The sequence below is a fragment of the Tripterygium wilfordii genome, chromosome 16 (assembly GCF_013401445.1).
Source record: "Tripterygium wilfordii isolate XIE 37 chromosome 16, ASM1340144v1, whole genome shotgun sequence".
NCBI classification, from domain to species: Eukaryota; Viridiplantae; Streptophyta; class Magnoliopsida; order Celastrales; family Celastraceae; genus Tripterygium; species Tripterygium wilfordii.
Window position 1 is genome coordinate 10,391,064 of NC_052247.1, and position 26,022 is coordinate 10,417,085.

General features: G+C 36.5%; 4 protein-coding genes and 1 pseudogene across 4 annotated transcripts; all 5 read left to right on the forward strand.

Moving 5' to 3' along the window:
- The first annotated feature begins 123 nt into the window (after positions 1-123).
- On the forward strand, positions 124-22,620 carry LOC119980907 (annotated as a pseudogene).
- LOC119980908 (pathogenesis-related protein R major form-like) lies at positions 4,926-12,508 on the forward strand. Its single transcript, XM_038823744.1, has 2 exons — positions 4,926-5,663; positions 12,368-12,508. Exon 1 carries the CDS (start codon positions 4,956-4,958, stop codon positions 5,622-5,624), a length of 669 nt encoding a protein of 222 aa, XP_038679672.1. The 5' UTR covers positions 4,926-4,955; the 3' UTR covers positions 5,625-5,663; positions 12,368-12,508.
- LOC119980906 (pathogenesis-related protein R major form-like) lies at positions 11,632-12,493 on the forward strand. The gene has a single exon (XM_038823743.1). It carries the CDS (start codon positions 11,661-11,663, stop codon positions 12,336-12,338), a length of 678 nt encoding a protein of 225 aa, XP_038679671.1. The 5' UTR covers positions 11,632-11,660; the 3' UTR covers positions 12,339-12,493.
- LOC119980905 (osmotin-like protein OSM34) lies at positions 21,917-22,839 on the forward strand. Its single transcript, XM_038823742.1, has one exon. It carries the CDS (start codon positions 21,946-21,948, stop codon positions 22,633-22,635), a length of 690 nt encoding a protein of 229 aa, XP_038679670.1. The 5' UTR covers positions 21,917-21,945; the 3' UTR covers positions 22,636-22,839.
- A 906-nt stretch (positions 22,840-23,745) lies between these two features.
- Positions 23,746-25,726, forward strand: LOC119981271 (elicitor-responsive protein 3-like). Its single transcript, XM_038824328.1, has 5 exons — positions 23,746-23,840; positions 24,567-24,632; positions 24,857-24,983; positions 25,204-25,318; positions 25,402-25,726. The coding sequence occupies exons 1-5, from the start codon at positions 23,774-23,776 to the stop codon at positions 25,498-25,500; spliced, it is 474 nt and encodes a 157-aa protein (XP_038680256.1). The 5' UTR covers positions 23,746-23,773; the 3' UTR covers positions 25,501-25,726.
- The last annotated feature ends 296 nt before the right edge of the window (positions 25,727-26,022 follow it).

The window sequence follows — 26,022 nt, forward strand, 5'->3', positions numbered from 1 at the left end:
AAAACATAGATCACCCTATCATATGCATGCATCGAAGTCATTAAACCCCCTCTCCCAACCCCAACACTAAAAAAACACAACAATTCCTAGTAACCTTCAACACATATAACACAAGCTATCAATATGACCTCCATTACCAAATTCTCCATCTCCATACTCATCCTCACCCTCCTCCTCCTCACCACCGCCAACGCTGCCAACATCGAAATCCGCAATGAATGCCCTTACACTGTCTGGGCGACCGCCTCGCGGGGGCCTAAACACTAACCAAGTGTGGAACCTAAACGTGCCCGCAGGGACCAAAATGGCGCGCGTTTGGGGCAGAACAAATTGCAATTTTGATGGTAGCGGTAGAGGGAGATGCCAAATAGGCGATTGTGGAGGAGTACTAAATTGCCAAGGATGGGGTCAACCTCCAAACACACTAGCAGAATATGCACTAAACCAATTTGCCAACCAAGATTTCTATGACATGTCACTTGTTGATGGGTTCAACATTCCAATGGAATTTAGTGCAGTTAATGGTGGGTGTAAGAGGATTAGATGCACTGCTGACATAAATGGACAGTGCCCTGCCCAATTGAGAGCTCCTGGTGGATGTAATAATCCCTGCACATTGTTCAAGACTAATGAATATTGTTGCACTGGTCCAGGGAGTTGTGGACCCACAAATTTCTCAAGGTTTTTCAAGGAGAGGTGTGTTGATGCTTATAGTTATCCCAAAGATGATGCTTCAAGCACATTTACTTGCCCTAGTGGGACTAATTATAGGGTCATTTTCTGCCCTAGAGGAGGCTGAAGATGATGCTTATAGTCCTGATACTTATAGTTATCCTAAATATGATCATGTAATAAAGCAAGCATGGATATAGAGTGTGATGCATGCTTGTAAAAAAAAAGGAGTGTAAGTGGAACATGAAGATCGATGGGTGTTCCTACTTGTGTGTGATCTATGTGGTGTTATTACAACTCCCCTGTGATGTAGCAGGGAGTATATTAAAATAAAAGACTCTCAATTATCTGTATAAGATAATTGAATAAATCTACATAAGAATTTTGTGTTAATTGTATTACTGTTCTTCATGATTTCGTCTTCTGTTTATGAATTTTATCACATAATAATGTTTTGACACCAAAATATCTTTTGCTTGCATAGATGGTCTTTTCATCTTCTGCAACGGCGTATGGTCAACCTGAAAAAAATACCATGTGTTGAAGATTTTGAGATGAAAGCTATGAATCCTTATGGACGGACCAAGGTCTTTGATTTTTCCTCTCTGAAAATTTTCTTTCTATGAACTTCAGGATAAAATAAGTAAAATGTGTGATTTCTGCAGTTTCCATAAGCGACTAAAAATATTCTTATTTCCTGCTAAAAAAATAAAATTTCCTATTTCCTGAAAAAAAAAATGGAGGTTAGGCAATAAATCACTCAAATCAGATTTCAAATTTTTAATTTTTATTCCAATACTTCCACTTAATTTTTTTTGCCAGTAGTGTTGGGTTACCCATATAATATTAGTCTGAGAACCCAAGTCTATTAAACGAAATTTTAAAATGTTTTAACTCTCAAAATACATGTTAGATTTTAAAAAAAATTATATATTCGGAATCCGCACATCAAACTCTTTCTAACAAGATTCATTGTCGATGAGTTTTATCGGATGAATCTTAATTCCATTGTTTTTTCTAATGGAATTTCAAAAATAATGAATTCCGAACTAAAACAATGAATTTTAGGGTCAGTTTGGTATGTCTTTTTCAATGTAACAGATATGTCAACAGAAATGGTGCTAGCAGAAATGTTGGACAATTTTAGTAGCATATATACTGCTTGAATGCTATGTAGTGTTTGATTGAACTTTTGTTGGTAACATTTTTTCTGTGTAACATATTGTGATAAATTACGTGTAGGGGTATTATGCATATTAATTGTAATAGACAAATATAGTTGTATCCAAACATACAAATTAATTTATAAAATTAATATAATGAATTAAAATAAATTAAAGATACTAATAAATTAATTAATTTTTTAATAACAGTCAATTTATTTATAAATTTATTTATTAAATGAGAAGTATTTTAATAAAACTATTCCTTAATATGAGGGGTAAAATTGGAATAACGACCCATTATTAAGGACAAAAAAGAGAATGAAAATCAAATGCTACACAAATGTTTGTTAGGGGTACCAATTACAAAGTAGTATAAAATGCTCCATCAAAAGTTCTCAGATTATGTGCCCACAAATTGTTGTTTGGCAAACAACCAGCATTTATACTACAAATTTTGGACAAATTGTTGGGTACATGTCATTTTCTTTTTTTACAACAGGTCATAAATAATTTTAAAATATTTTTTTATTGACCAAAGTACTCTCATTGATGTTTTAATTGTTTATAAAAAGCTAAAATAAAGAAATATCAATATCAAGCACAGGCAACAATTGACAACAACCTTGCAAAGCGAATTTACTTTCTTTTTTCAAAAATTTTATTTAATGAATACATGTCATATTTTTTCACATCAATTTTTCCTACCTTTTTCTGGTTCCAGGACAATCAAAAGGCAGAACCAGATTGGAGAATTATGTTACTGCGGTACTTCAATTCCGTTGGGGCACACGAGAGTGGCAGAATCGGTGAAGATCCTAAGGGCATCCCAAACTATCTCATGCCGTACATACATCAAGTGGCTGTTGGAAGATTGCCCGAATTGATGAAAACATAAACACACATTAAATACTTCATTCTCAATCCATTCCAACAAATATTTTGCATACTGAACATCATAATCCATCATTACTATCATTATTTCTGATGCAAGCAAACGTATCATTATAATGAACAATCTCATTACCGTTGCCATTCCAACTCCCATCACGATTTCCTATAATAATCAAACGTAATCTAAGGGTATTTGATAAATGGAGTGGCTTGGGTATGTAATGCCATTAAACAACAAATAATGCTTGAGACCTCTAAAATATGACCCTCATTTTACATATATGTTTATAACCAATGGATATTTTACATGCCACATAAATATGGAGATAAAATAAAAGTCGTATTTTGAGGTTTTGTAGCATTAAAAGACAGGGAGAATTGGTCTGCCATAATCATATATTTTCCACATCGCAAAGGCCAAAGGGGATATTCAATTTAATGTCTAAGTCAAGATTGGAAGAAGACTTAATCTTATGGTCTCTCCCAGAATAGTCTCCCAGTTCCACAACAAATAAGCTGATGCCAAGCATATTCCTGATGCGAGTAATGGCTCTTTCCTATATCAATTTTCTCTCTAATTTTGTCGGTTCACTTAGCTATACTATACATATGATATAGGACCAGTTAACATTTGTAGAATAAAAGTAAAAAATGTGACCATATATCCGATAGATGTGCCTCTAATTGTCTATGACCTCCCCCTTATTTCCACATCTCCATAGAGAAATCAATTGATAACAACTTCAACTGATGGGTCTCTCCCAAAAATGTTAATATAGAGTTGAATAGTCTTCAGTCTTGATTACCTAAACTCCAGTCTTCCACAGCAAGCAAGGTAAACTCCAATCTTCTGTTGAATGGACCACCTCGACCTGCCTAACATTTACAACTTCATCTCTTCACTTCTCTCCACATGTTAAGCCAAACCTTAACACATCAACAATTAGGGGTGTCCACAACCGATCCGCAACCGAGAAACCGATCGGTAACCGTGGTTATTCGATTTTCGGATATGGTTATTCGGTTATGGTTATGATTTTAGTAAATGTTTGGATATTTTTGCGGTTATGATTTTTTCGGTTACGGTTATGGCTATAACTGAAAAAACCGAATAATATAATATATATTATATAAATATATATTAAATTAGATTATATATATATATATATATATATATATATATATAAGTTACATATTGAAATATGAGACGATGGGAGGTAAAGTAGTATTTGTAAAACTCTAATTATATCTTAATAACAAATTATAAATTAGATACCAATTAAACTAATCATTACACAAATTATAAATTAAGATTGATTAGTTGAAACTCATTGTGGCTTTATCATTTTAAAATTCATATAAATTAAGAATGGTTATTGTTAAAGCGAAAGTGAAGAGACATCTTTATGTATGTTCTTTTTTTTTTCTTGATCATATTATTTCTCTCGCCTCTTGATATTATAAATTTATTTTTCTTTCATTGTGATGAGATAATACATTTATTATCATTATCATGAATTTTTATTAAACTTTGTTAGATGGAGTTGGAGTCGATCATGGGCTATTTTCTCACTCTATTTGAGATTTATTTATACTTTTCCCATTTCTTCAAAAACCGAAAACCGAATGGACACCCCTATCAACAATGCAGTATACAAAATCAACCACATAACATCTCTATGCGGATATTAGAATCCAACAATTCAACCACTTGGTGATAGCATAATTGGTTATCTCTCCAGACTTAGGAGTAAGGTACCTGAGGTCGGAAGTTTGAATCAACGAGCTGTGATATTTCTTTGTGTAATCCTAGTTCCGTGGGTTTATCCCACTTTTGAGCCCTACCCGCATAGGTTTCTGCCCAGTCTTATCTGTCGGCAACACCGTGCGAGTTGTTTTGGTGGCCTGAAGTTTACGTCCACTGGGATGTCCAAAGAATATGCTGAGATGGGTGATTCCTCGTTTTGTCAAAAAACAAAATCCAACAATTCGATTGGTTATATTGACAACCCAATAATATTTTGAAATATCTAGTCCTTAGAGAGAATTTGTGGATCTAAATGTTAAGAAATTCACTTGAAACCCTAAACAGGTCATTTCTATTAGATTGGAAAGGTAGTTTAATACGTCATAAACACTCTCCCAAAGCCGCCCCCAGCCCCTATATAAGCCCATGCCCACCTCCTCAAACACACACCATCACAAATAGCATAAACACACACCAAAATGACTTTCCTAAAAGCCCTTCCAATCTTCACGTTCCTCTTGTTTACCTTAGCCCATGGAGCCACCTTTGATGTAACCAACAACTGCGGCTACCCCGTCTGGGCCGCTGGCGTGCCCGGCGGTGGAAAACTTCTGAACACTGGCGAAAAATGGACCATCACAGCCAACCGTGGCCAGACCGGAGCCCGAATTTGGGGTCGAACCAATTGCCAATTCGACGCATCCGGAAGAGGCAGTTGTGAGACTGGTGACTGCAATGGGATGCTTGAATGCCAAGGCTATGGTAAAGCCCCCAACACCCTCGTTGAATATTCACTCACAGACCAGGACTTCATTGATATGTCAGTAATTGATGGGTTCAATATTCCTATGGAGTTCAGTGCGGTTGCTGGCGGTTCATGTACTCGTGTGATTAAATGTAATGCGGACATTATTGGACAATGTCCTAATGAATTGAAGGTTCCCGGAGGCTGTAACGGGCCGTGTCCGGTGTTTGGGACAGAGGAGTATTGTTGCAATAATTCAGGCAATTCATGTGCTCCTACAGCTTTGTCTAGGTTCTTCAAGGAGAGGTGCCCTGATGTATATAGTTTTCCTAAAGATGATCCAACTAGTTTGTTCACTTGTGCTTCTGGGACCAACTACAATGTCATTTTCTGTCCAGCTTGAAGCCACTTTGCACCGTTGATGATATATATATATATATATATATATATATATAGTTGTTGTATGCACTAAGAGCCTTATTATAAGGCGGGGTCCCTGCATATGTAGAAATCTCATTTTCTGCCCAGCTTGAAGTATAACTGTTGTACGCATAAGAGACTTATAAGGCGTGGTTCCTGCACATGTAGAAATGTGCGGGCATAATGTTTAAGTGCAATAAGAATTCAAATAAAAATTATACACTACTATGCTGCACATTTTTCAGACCTCATTAACTTGTTTACAAAGACAAGCCAATAGGTTTATATATTTAACGTCTGTAGAGCAACGGTAAAAGCATCCACAGTGGGCACAAGGACAAGCCAATAGGTTTATATATTAACCTCTGTACAACAACGGTAACAGAAAAACAGAACGTTTGAAAAGAGAAAACGACATGTCAAGCCATCAACAGGCAAAAGGAAGAAGAAAGAAAGACAAACGACGTCGCATAGAGAGGATGCAACTACAGGGGTATAACGACGTTGTATGGTCTGAGTTTGAATTACAGACGAAACGATGTCGTCCTCATGAGAAAAAATAAAGAGACAGACGACAACATCGTTGAATCTTAACAGACGCAAACAAGAGTCTAGTGTACAACTCAGATACCAACAGACACCAAGTTGTAATCATGGGCATAGGGCTCCAATGTGGACAAAGAGGCCTTAACGTCTCTCAAAAGAAGCTATTGGACTATCTTGGTACAGTAACGTACGTAATAAACAAAACCATTGTCACAAATCCAGACGATTCTGGTGATGGTTTGCTACATCACCATCACTGTTAAGACTTCTATTATTGAGATACGCAATGTCCAACCATATTCTTTCCAACATGGCCATCGAAAAGGGAGACCTGAAGTTGTAACACATACGATCTCAGATCTGTAATAATATTGAAACAGTAACATACGATCTCAGGTTTATATGATATCAGATCTAAACTCAGATTATGATCTTAGATCTCATATTACGATCTCAGATATCATATTACATTTCAAAACTAACAAGATGAAGACGAAGACTAATAACAATAAGAATAAGATAATAAAAAAAAAAAGAAAAAGATGATTGTGGAGGTGCGAAGGTGGTGGAGCGACGGTGGTGGTGGTGGAGATGGAGGCGAATAGTGACCATAGTGGAGATGGAGATGGAGGCGGAGGCAAACATGACAATGGTGGAGATGTAGAGTAGGTGTCTTAGATCTAGGTATTTTTAGATTCATGTCTATTGAAGAAAGAAGGGTAAATGTAGGATTATGTAATTATTAATTTTTAAAAGAGGTACTTATGTGGAAAAAAGGTATTTATATGGAAAATATAATTTTTATTTGACTTATGTGTTGAGTGAGAATTAAAATGACATTTTTCGTTTAGTGTTACCATATAACATGGCTCAACGAGAAGTATTCACTATTCGGAAAATGACTAATTAGTGCTCATTTTATCGAAGTTGGACAATTAGGTCAAAGGAAAAAAATACTTTGTCATATAAGTACCTTTTTTTCACATAAATACATGTTTTAAAAATTAAAAATACATAATCTCACATTTGCCTTTCTTCTTCAATAGGCATGGATCTAAAAAGTACTTGGATCTAAGACACCTATTCACCATCTTCACCATTGCCACGTTTGTCTCCATCTGCACCACTGCCACTGTTCGCCTCCATCTCCACCACCGCCACCGTCCACCACCATCGCACTTCCACTATCATCTTCTTCATTTTCTTATTCTTATTATTCTTATTATTTTTATTAGTGTTTGTCTTCATCTTGTTAGATCTGAGATGTAATATGAGATCTGAGATCGTAATCTGAGTTCAGATTTGAGATTATACATATATGAGATCGTATGTTATTGTTTCAATGTTACTGCAAATATGAGATCATATGTTACTGTTTCATTATGCGAGCAAAATGGGCCAACTTCAGGTCTCCCTTTCTGATGGCCATTTTGGATGAAATCTGGTTGGACATTGTGCTTCTCAGGGAGGGGAGTCTAACGGCAGTGGTGATGTAGCAAATCGTTGTCGAAATCGTCTGGATTTGAGTTTTTTTCTTTCATGTTACCGTTTGAAACAGTAACATGAACTGATATATAGCGGGATAGTGATGTAATTGGCATTTCATAGATACTTATGTGTCTCTGTATTTTTTGAGTTGACCTAGATGCCAAAAGTTTCCTTAAAGATACCGACCTAAAATTTTCCCTAGATTATTCTATTACACTGAATTGGGCTAGGTCCTTTCATGGCATGTAGTGGTCTTGGGCCATTATGGTCCAAGGCCAACGGGCTCTCCCAAGTCCCATTGCTCAATATTACTTGGGGCGAATTATGTTTTTTTTTTATTTGGCAAAATAAGCATTTTCTTCCTCATCGAAGGCTATTTGATGAATAATGCATGAGACCTCGAAAATATGACCTCCAGTTTTATCTATAAATAATGTAAAGTGTTAAATGTTAAGTGGGTCACACATGTGTGTCTATAATAAATGGTTATTTCATTTTGCCAAATAGATTTGGAGTAAAATAGGGATCATATTTTTTAGGTTTGTAGCATTACTCTTTGATAAATGCAGTGGCTTGGGTTTGTAATATTGCCATTAAACTACGAATAATGCTTGAGACCCCTAAAATGTGACATTCATTTTACATGTGTGTTTATAATAAATGGATATTTCACATGCCACATAAATTTCGGGGTAAAATGAAAGTCATATTTTGAGGGTTTGCAGCATTAAAAAAGAGGGAGAATTCGTCTGCCACAATCATTTATTTTCCGAGATGCCGACCTTATAAATTTCCAAATCGCAAAGGCCAAAGGGGATCAATTTAATGTCTAAGTCAAGATTGGAAGAAGACTTAACCTTATGGTCTCTCCCAAAAATGTAAGTTAAAAGAGTTGAATATTCTTCATTACCCAGACTAGATAAGCTCATGCCCCACCTCCTCACACACACCAACAGTGCAGCAAAATGAGGTTCTTAATTGCCCTTCCCATCTTCCCATTCCTCTTCTTCAGGATAGCCGAATTGTTAGAATTTAATATTGTGAATTTTATTTCCCCAAAAGATAACAATCTCTTGACAACCAAACCAAATTAGCAAAGTGAACTTGGAAATGTGTTCCAACACCGTGATTTGTGGGCAAAATTCAATACAACGTTTTGACTGGGAAGCCACATTATTACTTCTAGATTGCTATCCACAATATATAAATAATATTCAATGGTACACCTATGTCCATATAATATTCAAATCATATATTAAGTTAACCATCATTTCCTCTCGTGAGATTGTGGACTTCGATCCCTACCGAGTTGGTACTGGAATTTTCATTTTCATTATTTTTTTTTGTGAAAAGAGAGTATTATTAAATTCGGTATAACCTAAGGAATAATAACAGCAGGAGGATTAGAAAATAAATGAACACCCTAAGACATCCAAAGCCGAGATTGACAAAACTATCCGCACAATAATTTTCATTTGTTCGAAGCAAAGGGGGAGGAAGGGGGCCTATACTAGGTTGTAGCCCCCATAATTTTTTTAAAAAAAATATACTATTCATATATTTTATGTATATATCTTCTATTTATATTTTTAGTTTGTGTATATATAGGTTTTTATATTTCGACTACGATTTTGAACAATTTCCTTTTTCTTAGGACCTAATAGTAATGAAAAATACATCACCATAGAAATCTTAAATTATTTATTCTATTATTATTAATATCAAACAATAATCATATTTCTCCGTGGTATTTAAAAAAAAATGTTAAACAATAATACATAACAATACCTATGTGTTCTAAATATATATTTATATACTTTTTAAGTTTACATGGTCTTTATTTATTTTTCATACATTTTAATATGTATTTATATTAATATTTTGGGTTACTTTATCAAACCAAGCATCAAGATGAATGTTCATAGATAAATTCCTTTAATGAGTTGTATTATTCTAAAATAGCCCAAAAAAAATATTTCAGGATCGTTGCCTCCGAACCCCCGCTACTTTTTTTTTTCCAAACAAATCAATATGCAGTAGACCACCCCATGATCAATTCTTGGCTTCGTTTCTGGTTCAAAGGGAAATGACTACAAATTCTCATATTAAAAAAATTCATATAGAGTTCAAAAGGGTTTGTTCTCAATGCTCGTTTGCAAGTTCTTATACTGTTTGAGGGTGTTCACGAAGGATTTGGGGGCTCTGCAATTTTCTAGAGTCTACAATTCACATTTAATGAAGAAAAAATCAACAAATTTTAAAAATACAAAACTAAAAATGTGGTGTGAAGTGACACACTTTCCAAATCATTATATTCAAATTATAAATTAACTCTACAATTTTAAACGAATTGCGGAACCTCAAGATCGTTCACGAACACCTCTACACTAAAAAAGAAGAAGAAGCTATATAATTTCAGGAAACTCTTACAAGGAAAGATTTTTATATTTGTGCATATAGAATTCAACTATGAAAACCACACCCAATATAGCTATCAACAGTCCCGATCTCATTTGCCAAGCATATTCCTGATGCGAGTAATGACTCTTTCCTATATCAATTCTCTCTCTAATTTTGTCGGTGCACTTAGCTATACACATATAAGACTAAATTGTTGTAAAACGGGTCCCCTCACAAGCAATCACAGATTATAGAACAATAAGAGAAGCAATCGAAAAGAGAGAGAAGAATAATACAGGATTTACGCGGTTCGGCAATATGTCAATGTTCTTGGGCCGGGTTTGTGACTGTTTTCAATATAGGAAATTTCTTATTACATTCGGTTAGGGTTTTAACCCTTATATACCAGCTACAGAGGTACCTGAAAATATAATTTTACCTCCCATATAAAAATAACTAACCCACATCAATACTATCGTATCCCTTCTCGCACAACTTTCTATTTCCTCAAAGCTTTTAGGTACTAGATAAAACTTCTAAGATGAGTCATTATTTAACAGAATTAACATTTGTAGAAGAAAAGTAAAAAATGTGACCATCCGATGTGCCTTGAATTGTATATATATGACTTTATTTCCACATCTCCATATAGAAATCCATTAATGTGTAGTCAACATTTGAAAACAGCTTCACCTGATGGGTCTCTCCCAAAAATGTGACTTTGGAGTTGAATAGTCTTCAATCTTGATTACCTAAACTCCAGTCTTCCACAGCAAGCAAGCTAAACTCCAATCTTCTGTTGAATGGGCCACCTCGACCTGCCTAACATTTACAACTTCATCTATTGACTTCTCTCTACATGTTAAGCCAAACCTTAACACATCAAAAATGCAATATACAAAATCAACCACGTAACATCTCGATGCAGATATTAGAATCCAACAATTCAACCACTTGGCGATATCATAATTGGTCATCTCTCTAGACTTACGAATAAGGTACCAGAGGTCGGGACTTCGAACCAATCAGCTAAGACATTTCTTTGTGGAATCCTGGTTCTATCATCAATGGTCTTGTCCCACTTCCAGGCCTTTACCTATATGAGTTTCGGTCTAGTCTGAACCGTCATACACGTGGTGTGGGTTTTTCTGACGATCCGAGGTTTACAAAATCATCGTAAATGCAATATAAAAAATCAACCACGTAACCCCGCTGTGCGTAATACATTGTGCTTAATGTATAATTTTGTGGTCACCCAATAAGTTAATCTTTTGGGTTGAAATTCAGTAGTCAGGGATGATCGTGTTGGTTGAAAAATAAGTCATTCCAAATAGAGAATCCTACAATTCGACTCGTTATATTGACAACACAATAATATTATGACTTATCGAATGCTTAGAGAAAATGTGTCAATCTAAATGTTGAGAAATTCACTTGAAGCCAGAAACACGTCATTTTTTTTTAGGTTGGAAATGTTGTTTAACACGTCATAAACACTCTCCCAAAGCCGCCCCCAGCCCCTATATAAGCCCATGCCCACCTCCTCAAACACACACCATCACAAATAGCATAAACACACACCAAAATGACTTTCCTAAAAGCCCTTCCAATCTTCACATTCCTCTTGTTTACCTTAGCCCATGGAGCCACCTTTGATGTCACCAACAACTGCGGCTACCCCGTCTGGGCAGCTGGCGTGCCCGGTGGTGGAAAACTTCTAAACACTGGCGAAAAATGGACCATCACAGCCAACCCCGGTCAGACCCAAGCCCGAATTTGGGGTCGAACCAAATGCCAATTCGACGCGTCCGGAAGAGGCAGTTGTGAGACTGGTGACTGCAATGGGATGCTTGAATGCCAAGGCTATGGTAAAGCCCCCAACACCCTAGCTGAATATTCACTCAAACAATATGCAGACCAGGACTTCATTGATATGTCAGTAATTGATGGGTTCAATATTCCTATGGAGTTCAGTGCTGTCGCTGGCGGACCGTGTACTCGTGTGATTAAATGTAATGCGGACATTATTGGACAATGTCCTAATGAATTGAGGGTTCCCGGAGGCTGTAACGGGCCGTGTCCAATGCTTGGGACAGAGGAGCATTGTTGCAATAATTCAGGCAATTCATGTGCTCCTACAGATTTGTCTAGGTTCTTCAAGGAGAGGTGCCCTGATGTATATAGTTTCCCTAAAGATGATCCAACTAGTTTGTTCACTTGTGCTTCTGGGACCAACTACAATGTCATTTTCTGCCCAGCTTGAAGCCACTTTGCACTGTTGATGATATATATATATATAGTTGTTGTATGCAATAAGAGCCTTATTATAAGGCCTGGTTCCTGCACATGTAGAAATGTGCAGGCATACTGTTATGTGCAATGAGAATGAAAATAAAAATTATACACTACTGTTCTGCACATTTTTCATTCCTATTGTTTGCGTTTCTCATTCCTGCTGAAATTGTTTAAGAATGATAAGACTGAACGTTGAAATTCAGAAGCTCATTTCATTGATACAAAAAACCATTAGTTTACAAGGACAAGCCAAGAGGTTTATATATATTAATCTCTGTAAAACAACGGTAACAAAAAACAGAGGGTTTGAAAAGAGTAAAGGACATGTCATGTCATCAACCGGCAAAAGGTAGAAGAAAGAAAGATAAACGACGTCGCATAGAGACGATGCAACTACTACAGGGGTATAACGACGTCGCATAGAGACATCGCAAAGTGGCCTTAACGCAACTCAAGAGCAGTTACTGGACTATCTTAGTTATATTAATCCTCACAAATTGTAGAGTTTGTGTTGGGAAATTAATATTAATCCTTACAATTGTAGAGTTTGTGTTGGGAAATTAATATTAATCCTCACAAATTGTAGTGTTTGTGTTAGGAAATTATCGGAAATAGATGGCTTTGAGGCATGAAGTATCACTTCTTTTAGGTGATATTTGCCCCCCACTTGAATAGTTTTTTGCTTGGCCTGTTAGAAGTTGGATCGGAGGTGGCCCACGTTAGGCCTAACACATGTGAGTTTATTTGGAATGGAGGAAATCTCATATTTACTCAAAAGCTTAAGCCAATGAGTTAGGTCTCCTCATGCCTTACAAATCACACACTTACTTTCTATTCTTCCAATGTGAGACTTTTGTGTGGGTTTCAACACTCCCCTCACATACAAGTCCCTTAAATCTCATCCCCTGAAAGATTTTTTTGATACAATTTGAACACTCGGGCAAATTTGATGAATTCTGGGCAGTCAAGGGTCCTGCATGACACTAGAACTGTTAAGGTAGCAACAAATTATCCATTGGTATACCGTTATCAATATACTGGTTATCGAAAATCACAGAATATCGGTATACTATTACCAATACTATGGTATGGTAAATTTACCATTGAATTTGGTATAGGTAACGGTAATCAAAGTTCAAAATCGAGAAATTTATCGATTACCGACATATATATAAATTAATAACTTAATATTATTTTATTTCTAATTTTTTTAAGGTTGACCTTTAGATGACATAGATCTACTAGTAATAAGATCTACACCACTGATTTTAGGGTTATTTTCTTCACCCTCTCTCCCCTCTCATCTGAATCTCTGCGCAGCTCAGGTCCTTAGTCTAACAAGTAACATTGAGGGGGCTCCTGAAGCCAAGTTCCTTCAATTGGCCACCTAGCTCAGCCCTCTGCGACGGGGAGGCTATATCTAATACTTTTCCGATATGCGTGGCACTGGGATGTCTAGTGGGCTACTGAAGCCTAGTTCCTTCAATTGGGTTAAGCCTAAATGGCCCGTTCTCTTCCTTTCCACCACCATGCTTGGTATAGGCATGACCCTCACTTTTGAGTCTCGACGATCTTAATGTTGCTGTTGCTATGCCCAATGAAGTCCTCTCCGGTGTTTGCCTCCAGTACTCGGTTTGTTCTCTTCTTACACGCACACACACTGGCATTGCTATAAGGATGTGATAGATCTTACGGTTTTTCCTTCTCTGTTGAGGTTTCAAGGTGGTGTTGAGATTATTGGAATTACCTGAACCTGACAATTGTATTTGTGGTTTTTAAACTGAGAAATTTATATGGATTTTGCTACTGCTTGTCAAGACATTGTTAATTATCACTAATTGATTCAATTGGTTGACTTGTGGTATATTTACCAATTAACGATTCATCATTACCGATTGATTGGTATACCGACTCTACCAGTAATGGTAGCGGTAACATTTTTTGAGTTATCGAAGGGATCGGTATGGTAATGGTATTCCGTGTTTGGTAACAGTAACCGTTACAATAATAGCCCTACGTGACACCTGTTGACCGTCAACTCCAACTGTTTTATTTGCTTATGTAACATTAAATATAATAAATAAAAATATAATAAATTTTTTACCACATGGCACATCCACATAGATAAACCTGTTGTAACGTTTACATTCATCTCAGAAGTATTAAAAATGTTCTAAAAATGACACTGTAAAAACCATTATGTTCCCAATATGACACTGTTTTAACCATAATGTTCCAACTTGTCATAATATAACATAATTATCACAAGCAGCTTGTGTCCAAACATACACTATGATGTTGAATGCTACCCAAGAGTCTGCTAACATTGCAAGGAAAAGTGCTTCGGGTTTGTTCCTTAGGGCTTTGTTTATGTTTTGCTTCTGTTTGAATATGTCTTGGATATGTTGTTGCAGAAGTTATATTTTGCTTTATTTTGGATGGCATCTTACTAGCCTTTGTGATGTGGGCACAAGCTAATTTTGATAATTATGTTATATTATGACTAGTTGAAACGTTATGGTTAAAACAGTGTCATATTGGGAACATAATTGTTCTTACAGTGTCCTTTTTGATGGTCAACGTGCAATGTAGGACCCTTGACTGCCCAGAATTTACCAAATTTGTTCGAGTGTCCAAATTGTATCAAAAAAATATTTGAGTAACCAACTTAGAAAGTTTGATCTTTGGGTGACCAAAGTGAAACTTTGAGAATCTTTCAGTGGTTAAAAGTTGACTTAACCCCCAATGAGTTGGGTGTCCTCCTTGCCTTATAAACCACACACTTTCTTTCTATTTTTCCAATGTAGGACTTTTGTGTGGGTTCCAATAGTTTTTGAATAAAGATGGGCTTTCTTCCATTCCAAGTAAACCCACACGTGTTAGAGCAATTGCAATAGTAGAAATCTATTGGCTCATGGATGGTAAAAGTGATTAATTTGTTGGGTCATCCGTTTTATTTTGGCTACAACAATACAAGTTTGTTGACCCTTTTTAATGGACCAAGCAATGGGGCATGGTCTTTGGCTTGTCCCCTTATTGGCTTCATATAGGGCCCACTCAACTAACACACTCACAATTACACAAAAATCAATGCTAGGTCCCACCCTATCACATCAAAAATCAAGTCAACAAATCTACATCATTGTACTAATACATTTTGTTAGTCCAACCACATCATCAAAATATCCTGCCACATAAGCAAAACACATCTCCTAATACATTTTGTTGACCCCAACAAAATCACACCATTGTGGTTGCTTTTAGGTCTATGTAACGTGGGCTCACCCCCCGTCCAAATTCTAACATGGTATCGGAGCACGGTTGGGGATGTGTATTTAAGGCCCTAAAAAGTGGCATATAAAATAATAATAAAAAGATTTGAGGCCTTCCACCTTTGAGTACACGATCATGACATGTGTGTCACCACCTCTGAGAACGCAAAGACGTGACTAGTGGATGAGCACCTCTGAGCATGAGTTCGATGTAACAAGTGAGATGAGATTTAAGGGACTTCTGTGTGGGGGGGAGTGTTGGAATCCACACAAAGTCTCACATTGGAAAAATAGAAAGAAAGTGTGTGGTTTATAAGGCATGGGGAGGACCAACTCATTGGCTTAAGCTTTTGAGTTAGATGGGTTTTCCTCCCTTGTCAAGTAAACCCACATGTGTTAGGCCCTTGTAACGTGGGCTCACCCTCAATCCAAATTTCTAACAGGGTTAAAGGAAAATCACCCTCAAGATACAGCAAAGCTTGAAAAACTTACAGTCAGCAAAATTGAAAGTTTTCCAAAGGAACTTCTTATTGATGCTGTAGAGAATTTGAGAGTTTTCCAAAGGAACTTCTTATTGATATTGCAGAGAAACAAAGATCGAAGGGTAAGAAGCTTTTCTAAATACCAATTTATATATATTCCCAATAGACATGTTTGTTCATTCAAAACTGTTAGCAGTTATTTGTCTAAACAATAACTGTTAAACTACAAAGAGTTATATTCAACAGATATGACTTTTCATGTTTCAAAAAATATATATTCGAGTGGTTTTCCCTAGATCGTAATTGTTTATGTGCCGAATTGAAAAAATTGACTAAAAACAAATGGGCCAGGACAAAACCACAAGATCTTGCAAGGAAATGACCTAGGGTATTTTAGGAGGTATAAAAGGAATTTATTAGATGACTTGGTGAGATCTCCTTGGGAGGAGGGCAAGCTACCTACCAAGACCATTGAAGAGGAAGAAGAATGATGCAAGCAGTATAAGGGATTCACAATGACACATAACAAGAGATCAAAAGAGAATATATATCTAAATATAAGTTAACAATCCAAGAAAACCATAACACAGGTACCTCCAATACAGTCCAAGGACACTGAGATTCACCCCCAGTTAATAGAGACTCACTCTCAAGGAAGATAACTGTTGTGCTAATTATATACATATAATAACACACCCTTTACATTGTATTTCATGGTTCTTTGAGTAAATTGAGGATCGATATTACCTAAGAATTGTATATTTGCACATTGCATGTGCCTATGAGCATATCGGACAAAAAGGAGTCAAATCAGATCAAAGATTGAAGAAATGAGAGAATAATAGCAAAGGCCAATCCCGATCGATCGAAATTGGATCCCGATCGATCGGGCCATGTAAAGTTCAAAAATTTTAGATTGTATTTCCTATCGATCAGAAATAGTTTTCGATCGATCGGAGTTACTATTCACAGCACAATAAATTTCGTGAAAAAATTTTGAATTCAAGTGGGTCTGAACCAAAACGACCCCAACTTGTATGAGAAACGACATAGGAGTTTAGGGAGGTATAAATGGATAGCTTTTAGGGTTTTAGAGGGGACTCTCACACATTCTACCACCATTGGAGAGCTTGGAGCCACCATTGGAGCTTGGAGAAGAAGAGGTACTACAAGGGGGTTTTCTCTCTCCTTTTCTATCCTAGTCTTTATGGTTGATTTCCTTTGTTTAATGATGTATTTTGCTTCCATGAGTGGCGAGATTTCTTTACTACGGTCTTAATGTGACCAAACCTTGAAGATTCAATAAACTTGGTTTCCTTATTTCTTGATTTCTCTCTCTTGATTGATAGTCTATGGGTATGATTAATGCTTTTGAATGTTTGACCATCATTCAATTGATTTGTTGCCTAGATTGAGACCGGAAGGAGATATCTAGGGTTTGCCTCAAGCCATAGATGACATAGGGTGCATGAACCATAGGAATATAGGTTTGTGACTTATGCAATCGCTAAATGATTTTCATAGTTCTTAATGAGTTTTTGATATATTAGTCCGATTGTTAGGAATAACAGGGATTTATATTGAAAATATGTTTGATGTATCTAGGAACATTGAATAGGTCAGGAAATCTATTGTCATTATAGAGAAAGGAATTAGGGATTAAGGGACCAAGAGAATTGAATTGGATAGGTGAGGTGACGTTAAGCACCCTAGTGCTTTCCATGTTTGATTACATACTTGTGTTTGATTTGTTTTTGTTCTTTTGCTTTAGTTTAGTTTAAAAACAAAACCAATCTCTAATCCTTTTCCCCAATTTGTATAGTTGTTACTAGTTTGACATTGATCTTGATTGCCAATATATCCTCGTTGGGAATGATAATTTACTATTCTCTTTATTACTTGTGCGATCCATATCAATAACTGATGCGTTAATTATATACATATAATTATAAATCCTTTTACATGCATTCTTATATCATTTAGAGTCTATTTAGGCTTGATATTGCATAAGAAGTCGTTATTTACACATTTCAGGTGTCGAGGCATGCATTGGAGAAAAGGAACTAGATCGGATCAAAATAAGACGAATTTGAAGACATAGCTAAAAACCGATCGATTGGTGATTAGTTCCGATCGATCAAAGGACAAGAGCCAAGCTGCAATTTTTGGACTCGAGAGGAATTCCGATCGATCGGACACCACTTCCGATCGATCGAAAGTTATCTAGATTCGTGATTTGTAACTTCCAACTTTTCGAAACTACCCCAAACTCAAGTGGGTCCAGCCCAAAAATAACAGAAGTTCGTCTTATAAATGACATATGGGTTTGGGGAGGTATAAATGGATAGATTTTTAGGGTTTTAGACATTCTTGAACAATTCTTGAGAAGTAAGGATTTTGAGAGCTTGGAAGGCAGCATAGGAGGAAGGAGAAGAGCTGAGATTCAGGGAGTTTCTTGTATCTCTCTCTATTTCTTCTGATTATGATTGCTACTTTGGATATTATTTTGTATTTGGATGATATGAGGAACTAATCCTCTTGCTAGGGCTCTAATGGAGCCCCCCTTTGAATATTGAATGAACTTGGTTTATTGTTCTTGATTTCCTCTTTGTTGTTGATTATCTATGATTGCTCTTAATGCTTTTGAATGCTTGATCATCATTCGAATGATATTTTGCCTAGGTTGAGATTGGAAGGAGATGCCTAGGGTTGCACTAACCATAGATGGCATAGGTTGCATGAACCATAATAATATAGGTGAATGACCTATGCAATCGCTACACGATTATCCACTTTGCTTAATGAGTTTTTGATATTTAATTCTATTGTTAGGAATAACAGGGATTGGTATTGAAAATACTTTCGGTATAACCAGGAACAGAGCATTGGATAGGAAAGGAAATCGATTGTCAACATTGAATTGGAAATTAGGAATTATTGAACCCAGGTAATTTGATAGGATGGGTGGTGGTGACATTGGATGCCTTAGTGTTTGCGTATTTGGTTGGTTTGTTGAATTGCTTGACTCCATTAGTTAATCTCTTAGTTAATCATTTAATTTCCTGCATTAGTGTTAATTGAACAACAAAACCACCTTTCGATTCTCCATTTAGTATAATCTTAGCTTAAATTCATTTGCATTTGAATTGTCAATATATCATCGTGGGAACGATACTTCACTCATCCTTTTATTATTGGTGCGATTTATGCGCTTGTAATTATTTCACAACAATAACCGAGAATCGCTCTCAGAGGAAACTAGACTATAAGAACAGTACTACAACAAAATATCATAACATCCAAAAGTAACTTTACTTTCTCACAGGCTACAGATATAAACCAAGATACTACTTGGGCCAAAAGAGGCCTTCAGCCTGAGGCTTCAAGAAGCTAGGGCCCAGTGAGCTGAGATGCTGGGCTTTGGGTTGCGCCAAAGAAGGAGATTCTCCTGATTTTTTAGTGTTTTCTTCTCCCTTTCTATATGTTTATGAGTTTCTTTTTTTTTTTTAAAGAAAAAAGGTGGGTGGGGTGTAACATGGGGACTTCCCAAGAGGTCACCCATCCTAGTACTACTCTTGTCCAAGGACGTTTAACTTCGGAGTTTCTATTCTTTGATAGTTTGTATTCGATTATCATGAGTGGCTAAACACTCTTATTTAGGATTCTCATGTAGCCCTAACTGATTCTATTCAATATCTTTGTTGTGGCTTGTTTCTTCTCATCATTGTAGGCAACTTCACACAAGTCTTCGTCCTCCAATAACTCCTTTTGTAGTAAGTCAAGAGCTAGACCATATAGATATTGGTAACAAAAATACGTTGAAATGTTTGTCTTTTGCAACTTAAATTTCAATCCTTTTTCCACACTTTTTTTTCCTGCATCTGCCTGTCTTTAATGGAGGCACAAGTCCTCTTTATTGCTCGACTTGTGTAACCATTCACCTTAGAATTATGTAACCAATTTCCTTGACATATGCCTCCACAACTCAATTTTCTATCTCCAAGAACTTATGAGTTCAAGTGGGGTAGGCAGACTAATTTCCTGAAATAAAACACTCAGTATCTTATTTTGATCATCATCCCTATTTGACGCCAACAAGACCCAACTCATGAATAAAAATACCCCTATAAATCAAATGAGAAACTCAATAGTTTTCTTTTTTGGGTGTACTAATAAGTATCCTAAAAGCATTGGTTAATTATCCAATACTCTCGCTTCACTACTAAATATGACCTTCATTACCAAATTCTCCACCATAAACAATAAGAAATAATATTTAAGCATAAGGTATTGACAAGAAATAGTAAAGGAAAAAAAAAAGTAGTCAAAGATAAAGTGGATGTCGTTTTAATTATGATGGGCTTCGGGTGCACTAACAATTTTCAACACATACTATCCACTATGATCTCGTTACGAAATTCACTTTATCTTTGGAGAGTTTTGAACGTACTACCAATCTCAACACACACTACCCAATATGAGTTCCACTACCAAATTCTACACCATAAACAGTAAAAAAAATGACAATTTAATGTTCAAGCAATAAATGTTGACAAGAAACAATAAAAAAAAAAAAAAAAAGTGGAGTCGTTTTAATTACGTTGGGACTTTGGGCGCACTAACAACCTTCAACACACACTACACAATACGACTTCTATTACCAAATTCTCCACTCTCTTCTCTCTCTAAAAACACTCTCACTCCTCGTACTCTTGACAAAAATAATTGGTGCTTTATGGGATTTCCGAGGCTCTAATAACCTTGCACTACCCAATATGACCCCTATTAAAAAAACTCTATACATTAAACCGTAAAAAAATAAAAAATAGTGGAAGATGATTTTTTTGGCATTTTAATCCAAGCATATTAGTGTGGACAAAAATTAAAATTTAGGGTGGGTAAAAATGGACCACAAGTTTAAAGAAGTAACCTATGGTCAAATTTTTTTTTTAGGGTGGGCCATTCCAACAATAAGTTCGCCCCCGCTATGAAGCAACAACTTTCAATACACAACTCAATATGACCTCCACTATATATACCACATCCTCCTTGATAAATAGTCAAAATTGAAAATAGTCAAAAGATAATGTTCAAGCAAAAGGTGTTGACAAGAAACAGTAGAAAAATAAAATAGTAAAAGTTAAAAATGCGTTATGGCTTGGCTGCTTATCCTATCTATTTTACTATGCCCGGCTTATAGACATCGGAGGAAGACCATCATCTCTTTCGAGAGGCTTTAACCCTGAATACTAAACTAGTCCTGCTAGAGACCATCATCTCTTTCGAGAGGCTCTATCCCTGAATGCTAAACTATCATCATTCCCTACTTGTAGTAAAAATTAGATTCCTTAAGCCTATGGTGGGGCAAGATGGCAAGAGCTATTGCGCGGGCCCACAGATTATCCAATGCACACGACTTCTGATGTCAATAAAAAAAAATAATAGTGAAGATTTGAGAATCAAATTAGGCTTATTCCCTTTTTAGGAGAGGGAGTAAATGTTACTTTTATCCATGGACAGATAAGTCATGTTACAAGTCCATATATGGGCCACTTATATATATATATGTATGTATATGTTACCATATAACTAATTAATCTTTCATTTTAAACCAACACATAATCTTTACCAATTTTTCTTTATCTACGGTAAGAATTTTGATGAAGCAACAGGAAGTTACCCGCATCCACCTTCAATTAAAGCAAAACGTAGATTATCATATGCATGCATCAAAGTCATTAAACCCCCTCTCCCAACCCCAACACTATAAAATCACATCAATTCCTAGTAACCTTCAACACATATAACACAAGCTATCAATATGACCTCCATTACCAAATTCTCCATCTCCATATTCCTCGTCACCCTCCTCCTCCTCACCACCGCCAACGCTGCCAACATCGAAATCCGCAATGAATGCCCTTACACTGTCTGGGCGGCCGCCTCGCCGGGTGGAGGCCGGGGCTTAAACACCAACCAAGTGTGGAACCTAAACGTGCCGGCAGGGACCAAAATGGCGCGCGTTTGGGGCAGAACAAATTGCAATTTTGATGGCAGCGGTAGAGGGAGATGCCAAACAGGCGATTGTGGAGGAGTACTAAATTGCCAAGGATGGGGTCAGCCTCCAAACACACTAGCAGAATATGCACTAAACCAATATGCCAACCAAGATTTCTATGACATATCACTTGTTGATGGGTTCAACATTCCAATGGAATTTAGTGCAGTTAATGGTGGGTGTAAGAGGATTAGATGCACTGCTGACATAAATGGACAGTGCCCTGCCCAATTGAGAGCTCCTGGTGGGTGTAATAATCCCTGCACAGTGTTTAAGACTAATGAATATTGTTGCACTCAAGGTCAAGGAAGTTGTGGACCCACAAATTTCTCAAGGTTTTTCAAGCAGAGGTGTGTTGATTCTTATAGTTATCCTCAAGATGATGCTTCAAGCACATTTACTTGCCCTAGTGGAACTAATTATAGGGTCATTTTCTGCCCTAGAGGAGGCTGAAGATGATGCTTATAGTTATCCTTAATATGATCATGTAATAAAGCAAGCATGGATATAGAGTGTGATGCTTGGAAAATAAAAGTGTAAGTGGAACATGAAGATCGATGGGTGTTCCTACTTGTGTGTGATCTATGTGGTGTTATTACAACTCCCCTATGATGTAACAGGGAGTATATTAAAATAAAAGACTCTCAATTATGTGTATTGTTTTTGGTTTCTTGTCAATTCAATCAATTAGAATAGTAGAAATTACATGCATACACACATGAATAAAATCTACGTAAGATTTTTCTTTTGGTTTAAAAAAACTAAACAAGTCTAGCAATCTTTGATTTGCGAGTGGAGAGAAAACAGAATTTGCTTTATCCACGTGAAACCTTTCCAGAATCTTTTCGATATACCGTTCTTAAGACAGAAACAAGTTTTTTACTTTGCCGATCTATGGAGATTTTCATCCCAAGTATTTGCTTTGCTGGCCCCAAACCTTTCATTGCAGAAGACTTGCTAAGTTCCTTCTTCAGTTGATCAATCTTTGTTGTAGTATCCTGGCCAACAATCAATATGTCATCAACATATAGCAAGAGGATAATGAAATTACCGTCAGAGAATAGGCAGATGTGTGGTTCTACCATTTTCATGATCCATCATAAATGAATCAAACCTCTTGTACCATTGTCGCAGTGCTTGCTTTAGTCCGTACAAGCTCCTTTTTGACTGACATACCAAGTACTCCTTTCTTTTAGTTTTGAAACCTACAGGCTGCTCCATGTGTATCTCCTCCAAATCACCGTGAAAGAAAATGTATTGTCTAGTTTTATTGTCAAGCTTAAACATTTCATCCTTGGGGATACGTACAAAGGTTCTATAGCCGAACACCTTCAAATGACTGTAGGAGACATCCTTTGTGGTCCAATTTCTCTCTGTGATATCACCATCCAAAGGAACTAGTTCTGATAAAAGCAGTGTCTTTTATAAAGGAGGAAGAAGAAACTCGTTTGTGGAAGACAGACATTTTGGGCCGACAACCTCAGAGGCCAAGGCCCACCAGAGTCCAATTCCGGAGACCAAAAGGTTGATTCAAAACAATCTCTTTTTGTCACTTTGTGCGATCTCTCCCTTTCTGTCCGTGTCTCTGAAGATGACTGGGGGTACGCTTGAGGTTCTCCTCGTGAGTGCTAAGGGTCTTGAGGACACCGATTTTCTCAGTAAGTTTTCCAAAAACTCAATTGTCCTTCCTCAGATTCTCAATGGCCAACATCTGTATTCGAAGCGATCTGGGTTTTGTGTCATAATATAAGAACTGGAGTAACAGACGTCAAGGAACAGTCATGGATGATTGGCTATGTATTTCTATGATCCAAAATGCTGTGCAATTTCATTTGAATCTGACAATACAACCTGAAACTTTCCTGATCCTACTGTAGAAATCATAGATAAATTCTTTCTGAGATACGGATCATGATTTTTAGGTTTCATTGGCCCTGAATCTATGATCCAATTGAATATGTTTATTGAGAAAAAAAATTTATACAATTTCATCTGAAAATGAAAATTGAGAAACATGATACCATTATGAAGATGATGAGGTGAAATGAGGGTAAAAATGGTAGTGTAGAGAACTATTGTTTTCATTTCATTGAAGATAGTGGACTGTTGAAATAAGTTGGGATTTAATCAAATTTTGTGAAATCAACAAGAATCTTTGTTCTTATTTGGCTGCAGTCTGTATTTTTTTTGAGTGAATAGACAAAAAGTTGGACCTTTTCTATACTTTTGAAAAAAAAAAAACAGAAGGAAAGCTACATAACATGATGGAAATCATCACAAATCTAGTGTAGGATTACTGCATAGAATTGTTAAAAAACTGTTAAAAGTGCACTGTTTGTTGCTTCAGGTTTAACATAATTATATTTCATATATGCACTCTGCAGACAACATGGATCCTTATGTCATCCTCACTTGCCGCACCCAGGAGCAGAGAAGCAGTACTGCTTCAGGTTAAACTCTCTGGACTGATCTCAATGGTATATGTTTCTGGACTTTTGGGTTATCAAACAAGTATACTACAGAGCATCAGTTGAATAGATTGTGAAAAGCTATCCAAATTCCTTGACATTGGCATTGGTTTAGTTTCAATGACATTGTGTGTTTAGCAATCAACAATAGGCAAACAATAGGTGTTTTAGATTTTGAGAACTTATCAATGAAATGATGTGTGCAGGACAAGGGTCTGAACCAGAATGGAACGAGAATTTTGTGTTTACCTTATCTGACAACATTTCAGAGCTCAGATTGAAGATAATGGACAGTGACACTTTTACTAGTGATGATATCGTTGGGGAGGCAACGTGAGTGTGTCATTATTGCATAATATATTGATAATTAGCATGGCTTTTCCTGATCTTACCTCTTTGAAAATCAGATTTCTCTTGTCCTGTTATTAAAGCAATAGTGAGAGTGGGAACATTAGTGTCTATAGCCAAATGCAGACAAATAGGCTATGCTTAGAAATTTACCTGCCATAGACTGAAAATTTTGATTTCATTACTTGTCGTTTAATCCTTGCAGCATTCCACTAGATGCCTTGTTCACTGAAGGACGAATCCCAGTGACAGCGTACAACGTAGTTAAGGACCAAGAATATCGGGGAGAGATTAGAGTTGGCCTCACTTTCACCCGGGAGGTACTTTTCTATGTTTTCTTACTAGCAATAATGTGTCTTATCAAATAAATTAGAGCTTAATTTATTGTTATTCCTCATTCTAGGAGCATCGAAGCAGAGGGTATAATGCAGAAGGGGAAAGAGGGTATAATGCAGAAGAGGAAAATTTTGGAGGATGGAAGGAGTCTTCATTCATAGACTGAACCCTATGGCAGCTTGTTTGTGTCTATTTGCATTTGTGACCAGATAATTGGAATAAATTGAGGCTTTATTTGGACTGGATATGTTTTGTGTGTTTTTCATAGCAATATCATCTTCTTAGAAAATTGTCGAAACTCCTATGATGTTGTCTGACTTCAGATTAGATGTTTGGTGAATGTTTATGTGGTACTCAACTTTGACACTACAGAAACTTGGTTGGAAACTAAATGAGAGTACTAAGTAGATTTGTCCAAGCAAAGCCATACAAATTCTTCCACATATTACTGAAACATACCTCCATCTAGTTGAGTGTACTGCTGCTCTTATTTTGAGAGAGGATCCTATCATCATCTTTTGCAGTCCTGTTTTGCTTTGATAATTGATCCTCCATTCTCTCAATGAAAAAATCTTGACACAGAAAAATCTATGGTCAATGGTGCAGGTGCAAAAAACAAGGAAAACAATAAGGATGGAAGCGCCGTGTTAGGGGTTTTCCATCTTTGATGAGATTATGATATTTCTGA